We start from the raw sequence: 19,344 nt of genomic DNA, 5'->3' as shown, positions 1-19,344 counted from the left end.
TAAAAAAAAAAAAAAAAAAAAAAAAAAAGATCTGGGAGGGGGGGTAGGAAGAGAAGGAAGGGAGATTGTCACTCACGTTAAATGCTTTACATAACCCCTCTCATCCCCTAGGAGATAAGAGTTATTATCCCTTTTTGTTTCAACATTTCATGCCAATAATATTTAAATGTTTATTCTAACTTATTACCACCTAAGGAATGAGGTGCTGGTCATACCAAAAGCAATAATCAAGGCTAAAAAGGGAAAAGTCAAGCTAAGATAATTTAAACTTTAGATGCTAATCAGAAAGATGCCTAGAGCTTGGTATGACTAGTCCTCAGTCCCTGGGGTGATAACAAACAAAGCAGAGCCGTTTGTTTGCACTTCCTGACACCACCGCAGCTAATTCACCTGCCAGCCTCCACTGATTTTGTCTTAACTCTGTCTCCTTTGTGAAATAAACCAGCTTTTTAAATGTTGGATTCCACCTTAATTCCTGGAAGTCAGCTTAGTTATTTTGGTTCCACCTTTAGCTTGGTGTATATTCTCTTCCTTCTCTAAATCAATGACCTATTTTGCAGCAGCCCTTCCATATGTGCTGCAGGGGAGGGGGGCCCAGCAGTGATGACATCCGAGGCTGCAGCTCAACCCCAGGAAGGGACATCCGGCCTGACCCGTGAGAGGAAGGGAACGTGGAAGGCAGCAGTGTTTTAGTTTGCTAGGGCTTCCATAACAAAGGACCATGGACTGGGTAACACACAGAAACTTATTTCCTCACAGTTCTGGAGGCCTGAAGTCCCAGAACAAGGTGTCGGCAGCTGGGATTCTTCTGAGGCCTCTCTTGCTGGCTTGTTGATGGTGTCTTCTCCCTGTCTTCACATCATCTTCCCTCGGTAACTGTGTCCAAATTTCCTTTTCTTATGAGGACACCAGTCATGTTGGATTAGCCAATGATCATTGCCCCCAGTGACTTCATTTTAACTTACTTTTTAAAAGACCCTATCTCCAAAGATAGTCATACACTGAGGTACTGGGGGTTAGGACTTCAGCATATGAATTTTGTGGGGACTCAGTTCAGCTCATAACAGCATGGAATTCATTTCCTGTCCTATTTCTTTGCTGGGAATATTTCTAGGAACTCTCCAGTGTTCAGTCCACTTGGAGAGACAAACATTTCAAGAGGAGAGTAAGGAAAAGCAATTGATCTTCTCTTCTGTTCTACCCCAGAAATGTCTTCCAAACTACATAAGCTTCCTCTTCCATCTTTCCCTTAATTTTTATTATTTGCTTATTTATTTTTACATATGATACATGTATTTATTATACCTACTAGGTGTGTTCTCTTTGGGAAATACGAATCTCTTTGAGACATAGGTTGTTCATTTTTTTTGTTTTCCCACAAATACTGGGACCTTTTGAGCAGGAAGGTCTATATTTTACTAACATCTAGAACCAGCAGCTAACACGGTGTCTAAGATGTAGTCAATACATATGAAATACGTAAATGAACACAATTTTAAGGAAGGGCCAGGACGTGAATGAATAGAAAATTTTCATTTTCAGTCACAAAGCAAAAACAGACATAAAAATGATACAGACAACAAGTGCTACGGTCATTCAAAGAAGGCATAGAATAGATACAACAAGGATCTCCTCTATGGCACAGGGAACTATACTCAATATTTCGTAATAACTTGTATCCCTTAATTTTTAAAATGCACTAGGAAACTTCGCCGGCTATAACTGTGGAGACTGCAAGTTTGGCTGGACTGGCCCCAACTGCGAGCAGAAGAAACCCTTGGTTGTCCGGCAGAATATCCACTCCTTGACCCCTCAGGAGCGTGAGCAATTCTTGGGCTCCTTAGACCTCGCAAAGAACACGCCGCATCCCGACTACGTGATCACCACGCAACACTGGCTAGGCCTGCTCGGGACCAACGGGACCCAGCCACAGATCGCCAACTGCAGCATTTATGATTTCTTTGTGTGGCTCCATTATTATTCCGTTAGAGATACATTATTAGGTGAGTCTTTTTCTTTCAAGCAAGTTAATTGACAAGAGAAAAACCTCTCAAGGAATCAAAGAGGAATTAGGTTTATGAAAGTCATTGAATTATCAGATGCCGCCCAACGTTAGAATGCAGTGGTTTCTCCCTGGACGTTGGCTGCGGACATTTGAAAATGTTCTCTCCTATAGTTTGTGTTTTTGGTTCAGGGTCTAAACTCTTCTCTCCGAAGCTATTCATCCTCAAAGGCAAGAGTTGGTGAAGTGGAGGTAAATTCTTTTTGATTCCAGAAGAAAGCATTTCTAAATCTGACCACGGAAGACTTCTCTGACCTGTTCTAAAAGCACGTGAAGCTTCTTTGTACAGAATTAGAGTATTGGTATCGGAAGTATGTATCACACTAAACTCACATGTATTAGTTGTGAGACTTTCAGGTCATCACTCGTGGTGCCCATGCACTGCTGTAATTCCCAGGGTTTTTGGACTTGAATTGTCAAGGAAAAGGAGGAGCTGAGCCACAGCAATGTAGCTTGGCTTAGCCCTTTGAACCACAGTTAGGCTGGATGCTTGAGAAAATGGCACCCTGCTCTTCCAGATACTAAAACCTGGGGCCTGGGATGGGAGCTGTCTGTTAGGAACGTCATTAATCTGGTACATCAAATTTTATCCTCTGTTATTTTCAGTCAGGGGAAAGCCATAGCCACCAGTTAGCTCCAGGAGGGCTGGAGTCCAGTCCGGATTCTGCTCCGTGCTGTCCTGAACTTTGGCTCTATTTGCAATTATCCACTCTTCTGGGGCTTCTCTTTGGGGTCAGGGTGAATGAAGATACAGAGCTCACTTTGAATAGTAAGATTCTCATTTGAAATCATCTGTCCTTGTGTTTATCGCTCACTCCCCCTAGCTTGATGCCCCCTCATCATTTTGTTTTGAGAAGTTTAAACTCTGTTTTGCATTAAAACATTTACAAAGGGCTGTGTAGCCAACATCAGTGACAGCAGTTTTTTCCCCTCAGTGTCTTTTAAAAACTTGCCTCATAGGTAAGCGTCTGTCTTTCTTTATCGGTAGATACGGAGGCTCTTCTGGCTATAAACCTTTATTGTTTTCCTGTCATCACTCTGAGGAATTTTTGCTTTATGAGAGGGTAGTCTCTCAAGAGGAAAAGAAAACTATAGTTTCTGGTTGCATCTAGGAATTAAATTTATATTCATTTCTGTTCATCTCTCTGAAGTTGTCATGGGTACTTTGAAAAAGAACTAACGTTAGCTAAAGTTTCTACATAACCATCAAAAGCTGTTATGAGAGGGAGAAGAAGGATAGAACAGGCAGTAAGGAGGTCATTAAATCTCCCAAAGCTTTTCACTAAAATTGGCAGTTCCAGAGGCCAGCCAAATTGGTTGGAATGTATTTTTCTCTCTTCTGGGCTCGGCAACCATGCCTGTCAGCTAATAGTTGTAACTGATTGATGGTTGAGGCAGAATCCGTGGAAGTGCCTTTCGGTTACATAAATGCTGAATTTGGACTAAGTGCAGTTGAAGTTGCTTTATTATTCATTAATCCCTCCCTATAAATACATGCTTTTGTGAGGAATAGGTTAGAAAATGTCTTTTAGAAATATATTTCATTTAGGTCTTGATCTCTTTTGGGGGATACTCATTCTATCTTCACGAAACATTGCTTAAAAATTAAATTTATAACAGGAGCTCTTAAGATGACCTGAATTTCTCTGCTGTCAATCAAACTTTCAAGAGATGAAGGAGAACTTATCCTAAAACTGCTAGTTGCTGCTGAGATTGTTTTGTTGTTGTTGCTTTCAGAGAGATAAATGACAAAAACAGTTGTTTTCCCTTATGGTTACCAAAGGGGAAAGGGGGGGATAAATTAGGAATTTGGGATTAACAGATACACGCTACTATATATAAAATAGATAAAGGGCTTCCCTGGTGGTGCAGTGGTTAAGAATCCACCTGCCGATGCAGGGGACACAGGATTGAACCCTGGTCCGGGAAGATCCCACATGCCACGGAGCCACTAAGCCCATGCGCCACAACTACTGAGGCCCACACGCCTAGAGCCAGTGACCTGCAACAAGAGAAGCCACTGCAATGAAGCCACTGCAAAGCTCACGTACTGCAACGAAGAGTAGCCCCTGCTCGCTGTAACTAGAGAGCCTGCGCGCAACAACGAAGACTCAATGCAGCCAAAAATAAATAAATTAATTAATTTAAAAAAATAGATAAAGAACAAGGGCCTACTGTATAACACAGGCAACTTTATTCAGTATCCTAGAATAAACCATAATGGAAAAGAATCTGAAAAAGAATATATATATATATATAAACTGAATCCCTTTGCTGTACATCTGAAACATTATAAATCAACTACACTTCAATAAAAAAATAATTAATTAATTTTAAAAAGTTGTTTTCCGACTAAAACATCACGGACTTATTGGCTCTGCAGGCCTCCCAGGTAACATTTAACATTTAAAAAAAAATCTATTGTGTATTATATAAACTGAATCCCTTTGCTGTACACCTGAAACATTATAAATCAACTATACTTCAATAAAAAAATAATTAATTAATTTAAAAAAGTTGTTTTCCGACTAAAACATCACGGACTTATTGGCTCTGCAGGCCTCCCAGGTAACATTTAACATTTAAAAAAAAATCTATTGTGTAACCTCTAACGTGTTTCCCAATTGTTTTAGGACCAGGGCGCCCATACAAGGCCATAGATTTCTCACACCAAGGCCCCGCCTTCGTTACCTGGCACCGCTACCACTTGTTGTGGCTGGAAAGAGACCTCCAGGTTGGTCCAAACATTAGTTTCTTTTAATTTTGTTTTGTATTTGGTCAAGACCCTTATCAGTCTTTGCTTTATACATTTTCTTGTTGTATCTGATGACATGAATTAAATGACTGGTCATGCCCTTTGCTTTTAGCGCCTCACTGGCAATGAGTCCTTTGCTTTGCCCTACTGGAACTTTGCCACCGGGAGGAACGAGTGTGACGTGTGTACAGACCAGCTGCTTGGGGCTGCAAGCCAAGATGATCCGACTCTGATTAGTCAAAACTCCAGATTCTCCAGCTGGGAAATTGTCTGTGATAGGTAATCGCGTGTGTACCTGCAGCAGAAATCCAGAGATTGTATTTTCTGATGTCTGAGAGATGGAGAATAACTTTACAACTCTCTTTCTAATGCATGTTGGATTCTGTTTACATGTTTCTGAACAGTATTTTCCTGAGGGAGGTGGGATTTTAAAAAACCCTGAGCCCTTTAATAAAAAGAAAATAGAGGTATGGAAATCACACCTGTGACTTGAGTATGCTTGGCCATCACTTTGAGATCAACTGTCTTCAAATGAGAAGTATTTCCTGTATTCAGCCAACATGTCTTAAGCACTGATCATATTCTAAACAGTTTAATAGTGCTGGGAATACAAGGATGAATAACATATAGCTTCCCTTTGGAATATCATTTTATACTTACAAAGGTAGAAGGCTGGTAAACAAATTACAATATAACGTGAGAAGTATTTTAATAGGGGTATGTCCAAAGCCAAGAAGAGAATCAGTGAAAGTCTTTAGGAGGTGGAGACACGAGTATCCTAAGACTTCAAGGAGGCACAGATCTCTCAACCAGAGGCAGGGGAGGGTAGTGTGTCCTAGACGGAGGGAACGTCATGTATGTAGTTAGAAAAGTCCCTAGAAGCAGTCTGATATGGCTGGGCCATAGGGTGCTGGGGAGTTGAGGGGAACAGGAAATGGGGTGGTGAGACGAATCTCTAAAGTACTAAAATCGGGTCATGTGCATCTGGTGTAGAAACTTTTTTCTACCATAACTGACACCAGCAAATGTTTGTTATTTGCAAAAAAAAAGAGAAAGTACCAAAGAACACACGAGCAGCCCATACCCCACAAAGAATTCTGTCCTCAGGGATTCCTTGAATTTGTTTCTCTTTCCTGGCACACATCTCAGGAGGAGATTCCCCAAGAAGCTCTTCCGTCTTCCTGTATTCATCTGTTTCCTCCACGATCCTCCTGTTTTGAACTCCACTATACTATGCCCTTGTCCTTTGTCTTTCGACCACTCCATGGCACAGAGCTTTGCTGTCCACGCCCCAGGCTGGGCATGCGCGTGTTTTCGGGGGTCTAGGTCTAGCTCACCGTGATCCCATCTTCTACATCCTAAGCTTTTCCTACAGCCCTCCAGGCAGTGCTCATAGGGATGTAGTAAGTGCTTTGTACATGACTTAATGTCGTTCCTTAAGGGCACCATTTCTCATAGTGCCTTGGGCTATTAATAGGTGGTATGTGAAAAGAGACTCCCCTGATCAAATAAATTGAGAGAATGCTGAGTTAAAAGGGTTTTAAAAATTTTAGAACGTCTCAGAGCCTTTCATAAGTAACCGTGTTCTTATTTTTCAAGAGGGGCTTAAACTTATCTGACCCTGACACCCTTATTTCACAGACCATCTCACTGGAACACACTTGGGAAAGGCTGCTTTGGAGGCTGTTTTTTGTCTAGTTTTTAGGTACTGGCGTCTTTCATCCTCATGTGCGCTGATTCTGTTCTCACACACCCAGTAGGATCCCCTCACCCATTAAAATGCACACAGAAACATCTTGAAAATTTGATCTCTACCAAATGGAATACTGTTCTGATGGTGGAATTCCAGGCCCCAACAGGCATGTAGGATATAATCTTATGGGCACGAGACCTTCCCAGCATCCACGTTTACCAATTAACCATCCCTTCTGCCTTAGAACATTTTCTAATACAGCGTTTCTCCTAATACTTCTCCTCTATATAGTTTCACGTGTTTTCACTCTGACCACCTTCATTTGCCTTCAGTTTGCCTGAAATTCTTCCCTAGCTTTACTTCTGCCCAAACTGGCTTAGCTCAATATTAATAGAGTCTAGCCTGGTCTCTCCTCAGTTATTCAAGATTCAGATGCAGGTAACAGGAGTCACCATCTTGCCTAGTAAACCCTCTTACTGTCTTTCCAACGGAATGGTAATTTTTCTTCATTATTTATGTGTTGATTCATATTTCATGCATCTATGTTTTTGAAAATCCTTAATCCATAATTGCTTTTGAAAGCAGTACTTTTACCACATATTTTTGACCCTTGTAAGGTAACTGTAGTAAAATCTTACCACGACTATAACCTTGATTGGTTTGCTGAGCTCAAAGTTACGATACTATCCATATTATTTCTAATCTCCTTACACATCTTAGCTTGGATGACTACAACCGCCGGGTCACCCTGTGTAATGGAACCTATGAAGGTTTGTTGAGAAGAAATCAAGTGGGAAGAAACAGTGAGAAATTGCCAACTTTAAAAGACATCCAAGATTGCCTGTCTCTCAAGAAGTTTGACAATCCTCCTTTCTTCCAGAACTCTACCTTTAGCTTCAGGTTGGTGCTCTGAGCTCTGCGACCCTGGTGTTTTACAATACTTTTAGATTTTCACGCCAGTGGTTGTAATGAACTGGAAGGAAATCCAGGTGTTGGGAGACATCAAAGCTCAGTAATAGGGAAGCACTTGGTAAAAGAGGGTAACAAGGCGTCAGTGTCAAGAAAGTCATCATCCACCTACTATCATTAATAGCGTAGTTTGAATATCTTCTAACTCAGCCATTCAAAACCACCTTTTGTATTTCTAATTTCTGTACACATATAAGTACAGTCTTCAGAACCAAGGCACCTCACTAAATAGAGTATTTTTGAAATATTTGCTCATGATTTTTCTTTTCTCCCTTAAAAAAATGTCAACCATAGATTAATATTGGAGTCTGAGATCTCAGAGGAGTATTACAGATTAAACGCAACTCAGATTACAGCACAGCAACGACATTACAATACTTGAAATTTAAAGGCCAACTAATAATTTTCTCCCTCTACAAAGACAGTAAGCATGATGAGAAATATGTATGGCTATAAATAAGATTTTTTTTTTTTTTTTTTTCGGTATGTGGCCTCTCCCGTTGCGGAGCACAGGCTCTGGACGTGCAGGCTCAGCGACCATGGCTCAGGGGCTTACCTGCTCCGTAGCATGTGGGATCTTCCTGGACCGGGACACGAACCCGTGTCCTCTGCATTGGCAGGTGGACTCTCAACCACTGTGCCACCAGGGAAGTAGGCCTATAAATAAGATTTTAAACAAACATCTTTGAAGCTCCTAAAAAGAATGGCAGATAGACTCATGGTCTTCTCCCAAACTGAATTCTCTCTCTCAACCGTGTGTAAATTATACAATTGGTGTGTTATTTGGGGCCAGGGGCAGGGTAGGCTGAACTTACTGCAGAGGTCGTGCCAAGGGTAGCAGAGCCCAGAGTCTGTGCTGGGATTGGACACATCCCTCAGAATAGTGTCAAAGGTGAGGTGAAGGATGACCTTTACCTTGAAAAGGAGCATGCATTAGTTTTTCATTGTGATACAAGTGCAGTTGACACAGATTGCATTCCATATAGATTTTAGTTAAGCGAGTGGTTTTCAAAGTGTGGTGCCCAGACCATCATAATTGACATCACCTGGGAGTTAGGTAGAAACAACCACAGATTGTTAGGACCCAGCCTGTACCTACTGAATCAGAAACTCTGAAAGTGGGGCATGAAATGTGTATTTTTATTTTCCAGTGATTCTGATGTATGCTTAAATTTGAGGATCACTGAGTTAGGGTATGGACAATTAAAATTTCCTGAAAATGAGGAGGGGGGAAAAAGAGAAAGATAAGGGGTATTTGGGGATATCTTTAGAATGCTGAATGTATTACAGTCAAACAGCAGATGTATTTAGTGGAGAAATAGGAATATAAGATTATATGTGAATTCAAAAAAAATTTATTGATCTCAGACCACGTGCTGGGCATGGTACTGAGACCTGGAAATACAAATTTGAAGAAACCACAGTCTCTGTCCTCTAGAAGTTCGTATCTAGCACGGGAGACAGATATGACGGTAAATAATTGTCATACAGTACACAAAAGATATAGACTCCAACTGAGCAGGTGTGAAAGTAGCATGGATTAGGAGTTCCCTTCTCTTTAGAAGATCTCATTAAAGGTTGTCGCTAATTCTTAGCTATTTAGCTGCAACAGAGCTTCCCACTTCCCGGACACCATCTCAAAATAGAAGGCTATTATCTAGGCTGGAAACAATACAAAGGGACCTTTATCAGTTCATGACTCTTGTCGCTGACATACTGATTTCTCTCAGGAATGCCCTGGAAGGATTTGATAAAGCAGACGGGACCCTGGACTCTCAAGTGATGAACCTTCATAATTTGGTTCATTCCTTCCTGAACGGGACAAACGCTTTGCCTCATTCTGCTGCCAATGATCCTGTTTTTGTGGTATGTTCAAAGACTCAGAAGAGATGAAAACTTCTCTAGATAATGTGTTGGATTTATGTGCTTTACAACAAGATTAAGGTTTGGCGTGTGTTTTATTCTCTGTGTGAATGGGATGTATGCATATGTAAGTTAATTTAAATCTACGGCATAGGGGTGGTTAGAAAACATTTGAAGTTCCCTAATCAGAAACCTATACTTTAGAGATGGTTAGCTTTGGAATGACCCTAGATGGGAGTTTACAGTCCAGAGGTGGATTCAAAAGTTAGCATAATAATATTATAAATTATACCGTAATTTAGCATAACATATCGTACATTAGCATAATGATGAGTGATTTTTCATTGGTGGGATGAGTGGTGTTGAAGGTAAGTGATGGGCTGGAAGTACTGTGCAGGTACTGTGACCCTTGCATGATGCCCAGGTACCTGAGGTCCAAAGCTCTGTTTGGTGTTTGGTCCTGGCTTCCCTCACTTCACAAAGGATTCTGGCTAAAAATGAGCTGCTTTTGCCATCAGAATATCAGAAATGTGGACTACTGGTCCCAACTTCTTACAAGGTGGGGGCTTGTCTGTGAGTCCTCCATCACCATCTTTGTTCTTCTGTAGGATGGTCCTTGTTCCCTGGCTCTAACTTGATATCTCACATCACTTTTCAGGCTATCATTTCAGCCATCAGATTAGGCCAAGCATTTTGATGTCTACCTTCTCTGCTATCTATCTACACATCTATTGACACCATATGTCTCTAAATAAGTTTTTATTAAAACACACATTTTAAATTATAAAATTTGTACCTACAACTCATATTCATAAGAAAATATGTCACTCCTACCCAGTACTCCAAAATGTTGAGTAGAACAGCAGAATCCTCTGACGAACTGAGGATTAAACCAAGACCTTTCACTCCTACCAAAGGTGATAATGGTGATGCTGGTCATTTTTTTTGTTTTAAACATCTTTATTGGGGTATCATTGCTTTACAATGGTGTGTTAGTTTCTGCTTTATAACAAAGTGAATCAGCTATGCATATACATATATCCCTGTATCTCCTCCCTCTTGCGTTTCCCTCCCCCCCTCCCTATCCCACCCCTCTAGGTGGTCACAAAGCACCGAGCTGATCTCCCTGTGCTATGCAGCTGCTTCCCACTAGCTATCTGTTTTACATTTGGTACCGTACATATGTCCATGCCACACTCTTACTTCGTCCCAGCTTACCCTTCCCCCTCCCCATGTCCTCAAGTCCATTCTCTACGTCTGCATCTTTATTCCTGTCCTGCCCCTAGGTTCTTCAGAACCACTTTTTTTTTTTTTTTAGATTCCACATATATGTGTTAACATACGGTATTTGTTCTTCTCTTTCTGACTTACTTCACTCTGTATGACAGACTCTAGGTCCATCCACCTCACTACAAATAACTCAATTTTGTTTCTTTTTATGGCTGAGTAGTATTCCATTGTATATATGTGCCACATCTTCTTTATCCATTCATCTGTTGATGGACACTTAGGTTGCTTCCATGTCCTGGCTATTGTAAATAGTGCTGCAATGAACACTGTGGTACATGACTCTTTTCAAATTATGGCTTTCTCTGGGTATATGCCCAGTTGTGGGATTGCTGGGTCGTATGGTAGTTCTATTTGTAGTTTTTTAAGGAACCTCCATACTGTCCTCCATAGTGGCTATATCAATTTACATCCCCACCAACAGTGCAGGAGGGTTCTCTTTTCTCCACACCCTCTCCAGCTTTTATTGTTAGTAGATTTTTTTGATGATGGCCATTCTGACTGGTGTGAGGTGATACCTCATTGTAGTTTTGATTTGCATTTCTGTAGTTGCTAGTAATTTGATTTTCAATCCTAAGTCTCAAGGATTGCCAAATCTTATGTCCTCATTTTGAGGAAACCCCCTAAGTGTGCAGGGCTTGACAACATTTTTCTGTCAATGGCCAGATAGCACGTGTTTTAGGCTTTGCAGGCCAGATGATCTCTGTTGTAGCTATGCAACCCTGCCACTGTAACATGAAAGCAGCCATAGACAATACATGAACAAGTGAGTGTATTACCCAAAGACTGGGTTCAGTCTCTTGGCAGACATTGAGCCAAAAGACACAACCAAGCCAAAGACTGATCCAAAGAAGGAAGGATTTATTGCTTGCAGCAAGTAAGGAGAACACTGGGGATATTTCCCAAAGCAGTGTCTCTGGGAACAGCAAAATTGGGGAAGTTTTAAGCTAAGGGTATATGAATATTCATGAAGGGGCTTGTGCAGAGGAGATTCAGCATAGAACTGGGGCAAAGGTCGACAGAGTCCAATCTTTAGTTGATTGAAGTCACAAGTCAGAAAAGGTTAACGTTGTCATCTCCTAGGTTCCAGTGATCAGGTGGTTGATCGCTAGAGGGGGGTTTAGATGCTTCAGAACAGCTCAAGAAAGTGCTTCAGGCCAATCTTTGCCATTGAAACGGAACTGAGAGTTCCGTTTCAAAGACAGCTAACTTGTTGTCTTTGCTATAGCTACTTCTCTTGCCTGATAACAGTCAGTTTGTTCCTTTGTTTCCTTAAAATTATTACTGAGGCCTGTTCAAGGGCAAGCATTGAGGACAGGCTTAGATCACCAAACGGCTTAGGCTTAAAATGGCCTCTCTTATGTCGAAAAGCTGTATCTGGTTCTTTCCCACCAGGGATTCCCCCTCCCCTATCTGCCTACAAGTGTGGTGTTCTAATAAAACTTTATTGACAAGAACAGGCTGCAGGCTTTAGTTTGCCAACCCCAGCTTGAAGGGATCAGTGTCTTCTCTGCCGTACAGATGTCTCTTTAGTCATCTTTCTCTTCCTGCTCTAGTTAGAAGCCCACATTATGACTTTATGGACGAGGAATTCTGTGACTTACGTGTAGTTCAAAGACACTAGATGTTTAATCGTCCCTGTCTTCATTACTTTTAATACCTTTAATATTTAAAATTTTGTTTTCTTTGGTATAAGTTATGTATATATAAATAGACAAAAAGCCACAGCCCTTCTTTGAAGGCACAGAAGGAGTAATGTTTTGGCACCAACTCCAGAACTCAGTTACTTTAGGCTGTTTACAAAGAGTTTCATGTTGAAGCCAATTCAGCTTCAACAGTATTGAAAGCCAGGTTAAAGCACTTAAGTTAACAGAGCTATAGCTTCCAGAATTTCAAATTCATGAGTCAATTTATGCAAAAATATTGCATATAACATTTATTAAATTTATTTTTCTGAAATCTCTTCAAGCAAGAGAAATACAAAGTTGTATGTGATCGCAATAATGAGTATAAGAAGGTATAATGCTAAAATGCAGGAAGAGCTCTGAACTCTGAAATTCTAATTTTAAGGTAATTGAAGGAAATGCACACATTTATCATGGAAAATAATGTTAGGCCACAGGAATGCTAAGTAGTTCTGTTTTCAATATTAAATGTAGGTATAACCTAGAAAAGAAAAAAAAGAGGGAAACCAATACACTATAAAGTTAAATAGTTAACTGCCACAAAAGAAACTATGTTAGAGACTAGTAACTTTCTTCCCAATTCCTAAAGATAATATTCTTAAAGTGTATTCGGATATTGTCCTCCTAGAAAGTTACATTTGGCAAGTTGTAATTCTTTCAATTCCACAGTAGCTAGGAGACTCATAGGTTGCACGGTTAGTACTCACTGAATAGCTCATGTGTCTGTTCCTCACCTTATATGCTGAAATTCTAAATGGAATTAAGACATACAAGCAGCCTTATTACCATTTGTATTTCTTTCTTTCTTTTTTTATTGAGCTATAGTCAATTTATTTACATATAATATTGTGTATATTATATATGTAACTGAATCACTTTACACCTGAAACTAACACAGTATTGTATGTATATGTATTCTTTTTCAGATTCTTTTCCATTATAGTTATTATAGGTTATTAGATTAGTACAACATGTTGAATATAGTTCCCTGTGGTATACAGTAAAACCTTGTTGTTTATTTGTATTTCTTAACGATGACAATCATTTGGATAAGAAAGGAATTTAAGAACATAAACCAAGAAAAGAGAAAATGAGTCTCTAAAAACAAAGATCTAATGGATTACACTAAGTTAAGCCTGTAAGACCTTATCGGACTCTACTTTTCTAGGCTGCAATAAAATTACTAAAATTAATAGGTCATAGTAGCAAATATAGAATACTTCTGAGTTAGTATGAGTTTAGTTGAAATTTTACAAAAGAAGTATATAGGACATTGCTTTTCTCCCATCAAGAGCAAAGCACTTAAAAATGGGTCTATTATATTTATCTTAAAAAGTCATAGAGTAATATCTTGAGTAATTAAAATAACATTGTTTTATGTCAATTTTAAATGTATTAATGGTTTAATGATTTATAATTGCAGAAATATTGGCAAAAAAGTTTTTAGATGTCCATAATTTCATTTCAATATTTCTGCTTATTTTGTTTCATATTCTTATACGTTTATACAGTTGCCAATATAATGCACACATTTTTAGGTTGTTACATAGTTTCCTAAATTTTTTAATTAAAAAAATTTATAACAGTATAAGAGGTTCAAATGTAAAAGGCACAAAATGAAGTCCCTGTATCAATACCACCTCCCAGCTATCCACTCCCATTTTTCCCTATTCTTCCAGATATATTTTATAGATATACAAGCACATATATTTATGTATAATATTTCTCTTTTATACAAATGGCAGCATACTATAGAGACTTTTGAGACTTTGTTTTACTCTTTAGTTAGTTTGTTTTTTTTTACCTATTCTAAACACTTTTTTTTTTTAAAGGACACATGGTATCCTGTAGCACGAATTTTTCCTGAAATTGGTCTCCTACTGATGGATGTTTAGGTGGTTTCTAATCTTTTGCTTTACAAACAATACAGCAATAAATGAACGTGTAAGATAAGTCAAGAGGATAGAATCACGGGCTCAGAAGTTAAATAAACGCATTTGAAATTTTGATAGATGTTACCAAATTGCCCTCTGGGAGGTTGAATGATTTTTTTTCTCCAACCAGCTATGTAGCAGAGGGACAATTCCCCGACTCTTTCTCATTAATATAGTATGTTATTACACTTTTTCATCTTTGCCAATGTGATAAGTGAAAATATTTCAGTGAATTTAATTTTCGTTTCTTTTCTTCTAAGTGAAGTTCAGCATCTTTTCACATATTTAAAGAACCATATGCATTTCCTTCTCTGTGATCTGCATGTTCATGTAGGATAATGACTTCTGGGAAGAGCAAAAAAAACTAAACGTTCTTAAGAGAATTAGTTAAATGATTTATTCTCTATGTAAGTTAGTAACAAATACAACATCCTCTTTTGATATTTTATTTTTCTTGGAAACCTAATACTCGGTTCATATAAAGATGTATTTTCCAGATTTCACTAGCTTAAGGGAAGCTAATGTGATCATTGATACACTATCCAATCTCCGGAACAGTGGTTAGGTTCTTTAGTGGTTGGTACTTAGCTGAAGTGCAATAAATTACTGAGCATCTATTAATGTGTCCCTACGCTAATTGAGCATCTATTAATGTGTCCCTACGCTAGATGCCATGCAAACATAGTCCTTTACGTTCACAAACTGTGTCTGGTAAACAACTCTCCTCATTTGAAATATGGGGAAAATAAAGTTCAGAGAGGCTAAGAGTTGAGTACAACATCAGATGAACTAGTAAGTGGCTGAGCAGAGATTATAAGAAAAGTTTTCTCAAAAATTTCCCCACGTGGAGTCTTCCAGCTACAATTTTGCCTTTCGTCAGTTTAGACAATTCTAATTTGATCACTTCACAGTTGCTTTCATTATAGCTGAGGACACATTGTCCTGTTAGATCATGTTGATAGGAATTAACACTAACTGGTGAGGCAGGTCTGAATAATTTCCCTTGACTTTTTTTTTTTTTGCGGTACGCGGGCCTCTCACTGTTGTGGCCTCTCCCGTTGCAGAGCACAGGCTCCGGACGCGCAGGCCCAGCGGCCATGGCTCACGGGCCCAGCCACTCCGCGGCATGTGGGATCTTCCCAGACCGGGGCACAAACCCATGTCCCCTGCATCGGCAGGAGGACTCTCAACCACTGCGCCACCAGGGAAGCCCTCCATCGACATTTGAAAAGATAGGGCATTGGTTTTGTCATGAGTAAGGATTCATGACTTTAAAATGCCACATTTACTTATTTAATATATGTATTTTTAAATAACTGAGATAGACACCCACTGATTCCTAAGTAGCATAACATCTTGGTGAATTTTACAAGAGCTGAGGTGCCAGAAAGGGTGGCTGGCCACCTGCTTGGGCAGGAGCTCCCAGGGTGGCAGGGTTTCTATTGGCTCAGTCTGGGTGGTTTTATTTTATTTCATTTTATTTTTAATAATTGAAAAGCTCTAATAATATTTAATTAGGTACAAGAAATACTCTTGACTGAAGTGTGTACCACATTCTATTGTGATATACTCTTATTTACTCTTTTTTATTGAGGTATAGTTGATGTACAATATTACATAAGTTACAGGTGTACAATATAGTCATTCACAGTTTTTAAAGGTTATATTTCGTTTATAGTTATTTTAAAACATTGGCTATATTCCCTGTGCTGTACAATATATCCTTGTGGCTGATTTTATACACAATAATTTGTAGGGATAGTTTGATTTTTAACTTGCACATGCTAAATGGAGCTGAAGGGGTTCTTTTCAACTCTAGACTTTACAAGGATAAACACATACTGTACTGAGAAGAACTAAACCTGTAACTAAGAGATGAACTATACACACTTCATTATTGATGAATTAAGTGGTATGACAGCAAACCATAATTTATATACAAATCTAAGATGGTTCTAGCATTCATTTGAGTTCCTCTCTCCTAGAGCTTTGGTGGTCCCTTAGTCTTGAATGGCCTGGGAGTATCTCAGTTCTTCTCTAGAATGTCTTCTAACATCACCCTGGTCCTCTCTTTTCAACCTGCATTGTCTGCCTATGATGTATGAAGTTCAGCATACCTCTCATCTTTTAAACTGACATACTAATAGCAGAACTCTCCTGTGTTCTCTGTTTGCATTTGTTCAAAATTTAATGCTTAAACTACAAGCTTTCTTCCTCAAGGGTATAGCAACTGAGTTTCTAATGCTCTTGATATTTCTTCTTATATGCATGCTATCATATCTTATATACAGTGTATACTGTATAATTTTATGTATACATATGTATATCTTGTATCCAATGCTATTATACAAATCTTTTGTGCAGAAAGTGTGCTTTCCCTATGTAACTCCTCCAAAATGCCTGAAAAATACCTTCTATTCTGTTTGCTCAGGGTGCAGTGAGAGAGTGGGTAGAAAAGGATAGGGAGAGAAAATTATAGCAAAACGGGAAACACACACCATCCGGGCTGAGCCCATTCAAATGCCCATTTTCTCTGGTTGTTTCTTCTCTCTCACTGAATGTGCCGTCTATGGAGTGCTCACGTCCCTGTGGGAGAGCTTAGTCAGCTAAGTAGAAGTTGGGTGTCGTGTAACTATTTCATGCCTATTTCATATGGCTTATTTAGGTGTGTAAAACCAACATCTTGACTATACACTGCTTCAAATCCTTGACAGAACAAGGCAAGAATAAATAAATATTATTGATACCATAAAATAACAAGCGTGGTTAGCTATGCTTTTTAGGAGTTACCATTAGGAATTCTCTCATTTAGAAATTCGGACCCAACTTTTTACTTGTGACTTCTAACTGAAGTTTTAAATTAGAGCTTCTCATATGGAACTGTGTGTCTATCATGTGACTTTTAAATGCTCAGATATGAATTCTTAGAGGACCAGAGCATCATCATGTTACCACAATAAGATCCACTCTGATTATGAACGACATCTTCTGGATAGTAATACATGAACTCAAGTGGTGAAAACCACAGTGAGCTGGTCTTTGATAAAGTACAGATGTGTTTTCAGTCAGCCTAAGGTTTCGATAGTAATGTTCCTCCAGGCACAAATACTCTTCTCTTGTCATCACGAGATTCCATGTGGCCGGAATCTGAATTTGCAGCCATTTAAATGAAGGTTAAGTTTGGTAGTAACTTTATCCTCCAATGATCTTGAGAAAGGTATGCATGCTTTCCCTGTACTTTATTAAGTTTCTTTATGCCTGTAAGCACAACATTTGTTGATCAGTTGCTTTCTTCTGCAAGGGTTACATTTAAAAATTTTTTACCTCGAATGCCCACGTAATCACATTTTCTTCAATACTGCCTCGCAAGTTGAAATTTAGTGCGTTTTTTTTTTTTCTTCCTGTACTTATCCACACTTTGTTGGAACAAGATAGAATAAGTTTTATACCGAAATTTGTAACCTCATTTCTGAAGCACTCAATTATTGATGCCAAAATGTAACTATGAATCTCTATAGCAGATACAAGTCAAAAACAGTTTACTTTTACTTTGTTTTGTTTTTATTTATTATCGTCAAATTACATTTGGCCTTTTCAGAGATATTAACTTAGCTTATTTTCAACCTGTGTCCAACAAACGTATCATTAGTTTCTCAAGAGCAATTCAGGGTATTTTTTTGAGGAACAATGTTCATAACTTCATCAAAAATACCTGGTCTCCAGGTTGCACTACTTCTCTTTCTAGCCTCTGGATACATTGTTGCTCACAGCATTTTGTCTGTTGCCTTTTTTGCATCTTCTTGGCACACACTGGCCTTTTTTTTTTTTTTTTTACTACATTCTATAAATTGGATACTCTGTGTGTAGTTCCTACTAGAGCTTTTATTGTATAATGTTTAACAACCCTTCTGAGACCTATAATCTCTCCTTCTTACTCTTCCCCTGTTATCTCTCCAAATTATGAATTGTTTTAGAGTGTTGTCCCCTCCTTAATTATTTACACTTTGTGCTGGGTGAATTCTAGTGCTTTCACCCAGTTATTTACCTCTTACAGCATTAAATCTGCATCTTTCTATGCCCTGAGAGTCTCTTATTTCTTTTTCGTAAATCACAATTTGATCTCTCACTTGAACTCAGACAGTATCTAAAAGTTCAAGAGATGCTGTATGGCCTTCCTTGGAAAATACATTCTGGTACACCCCTTTTTCTGTGTATCACTTAGCATTTGGTTCAGCTGCTTAAAACAGAAAACCAAAATTACAGAAGCCTAAACAAAAAAGAGGTTTATTTTTCTCTTTGTGTAAAAGACCTCTAGTGGCAGGTGGTTCAGGGCTGATATAGTAGCTCCATAGTCATCATGAACACCTTCTGTCTTTCTGTTTTACCATCCTTGGTGAGTGGCTTCTTTTCTTAACTTTGCTTGCTAGCTGCTAAGATGGCTGCTGCAGCTTCAGCCGTCACATCCATGTACCAGGAAGCAGCAAGCAGAGATGGAAAAGGAAAAGGGGACACTTTTAAGCGAGACAACCACCTTTAACGAGATGTCCTAGAAGTCCTATCCAATGACTTGCAGTTAAATCTCATGGATAACTTGACACATTGTTTCACCCCAAACACAAAGGAAGTTACTGTGGAAAAAGCAGAGAAAGGCTATTGGGTAAGCAACCCACCGTGCTTGCTACACTTAGACACTGTACATCTATTGCCTGGTCTCCACGCTTGAGGCAAAACTTCTGTTTGAGGCTGGCAGGCTCCCGAGGCTACATCTGGAGAAGGAAGCACAATCGCCCTCTCTGGGAACCTCTTAACCTTCCGTGGAGTTTCCAGGATTTAGAGCATGTGATATTGTTTTCAGGGACCCACACCAACAACTAACACTTAGCTCCTTTTCCAGGGCTGAGGCCCCTTCTCAAAGATGAACTGTTTCTGAACTCTTCTTATGGGAAACATTGGTCACTAGCATTATTATGTGTTCTTCTCAAGTTGTTGCTCATGCCATAAACTCTATGCCTTTATTCCTCCGGGGTTTAAATTTTGTTACTCAAAGCCAAGATTTCAGAACTCAGAAAATCCTTTCTCTCTGTGAAAGCCCAGGT

General features: G+C 39.1%; 1 protein-coding gene across 2 annotated transcripts in view; it reads left to right on the top strand.

The window, feature by feature from the left end:
* The window catches only part of DCT (dopachrome tautomerase), a 30,697-nt gene that overhangs the window by 6,781 nt on the left and 4,572 nt on the right, over positions 1–19,344 (top strand). For both annotated transcript variants that reach the window (XM_024755271.1, XM_024755270.1), the window contains exons 2-6: positions 1,704–2,003; positions 4,696–4,796; positions 4,930–5,096; positions 7,231–7,410; positions 9,210–9,345. In XM_024755271.1, the coding sequence (XP_024611039.1) occupies positions 1,704–2,003; positions 4,696–4,796; positions 4,930–5,096; positions 7,231–7,410; positions 9,210–9,345 (884 nt within the window). The remainder of the gene's footprint in view (positions 1–1,703; positions 2,004–4,695; positions 4,797–4,929; positions 5,097–7,230; positions 7,411–9,209; positions 9,346–19,344) is intronic.

This window comes from Neophocaena asiaeorientalis, unplaced genomic scaffold, assembly GCF_003031525.2.
Source record: "Neophocaena asiaeorientalis asiaeorientalis breed wild unplaced genomic scaffold, Neophocaena_asiaeorientalis_V1.1 scaffold141, whole genome shotgun sequence".
NCBI lineage: Eukaryota > Metazoa > Chordata > Mammalia > Artiodactyla > Phocoenidae > Neophocaena > Neophocaena asiaeorientalis.
Note: the sequence above shows the minus strand (reverse complement) of the source record. Positions and strands in the feature narration are given on the sequence as shown.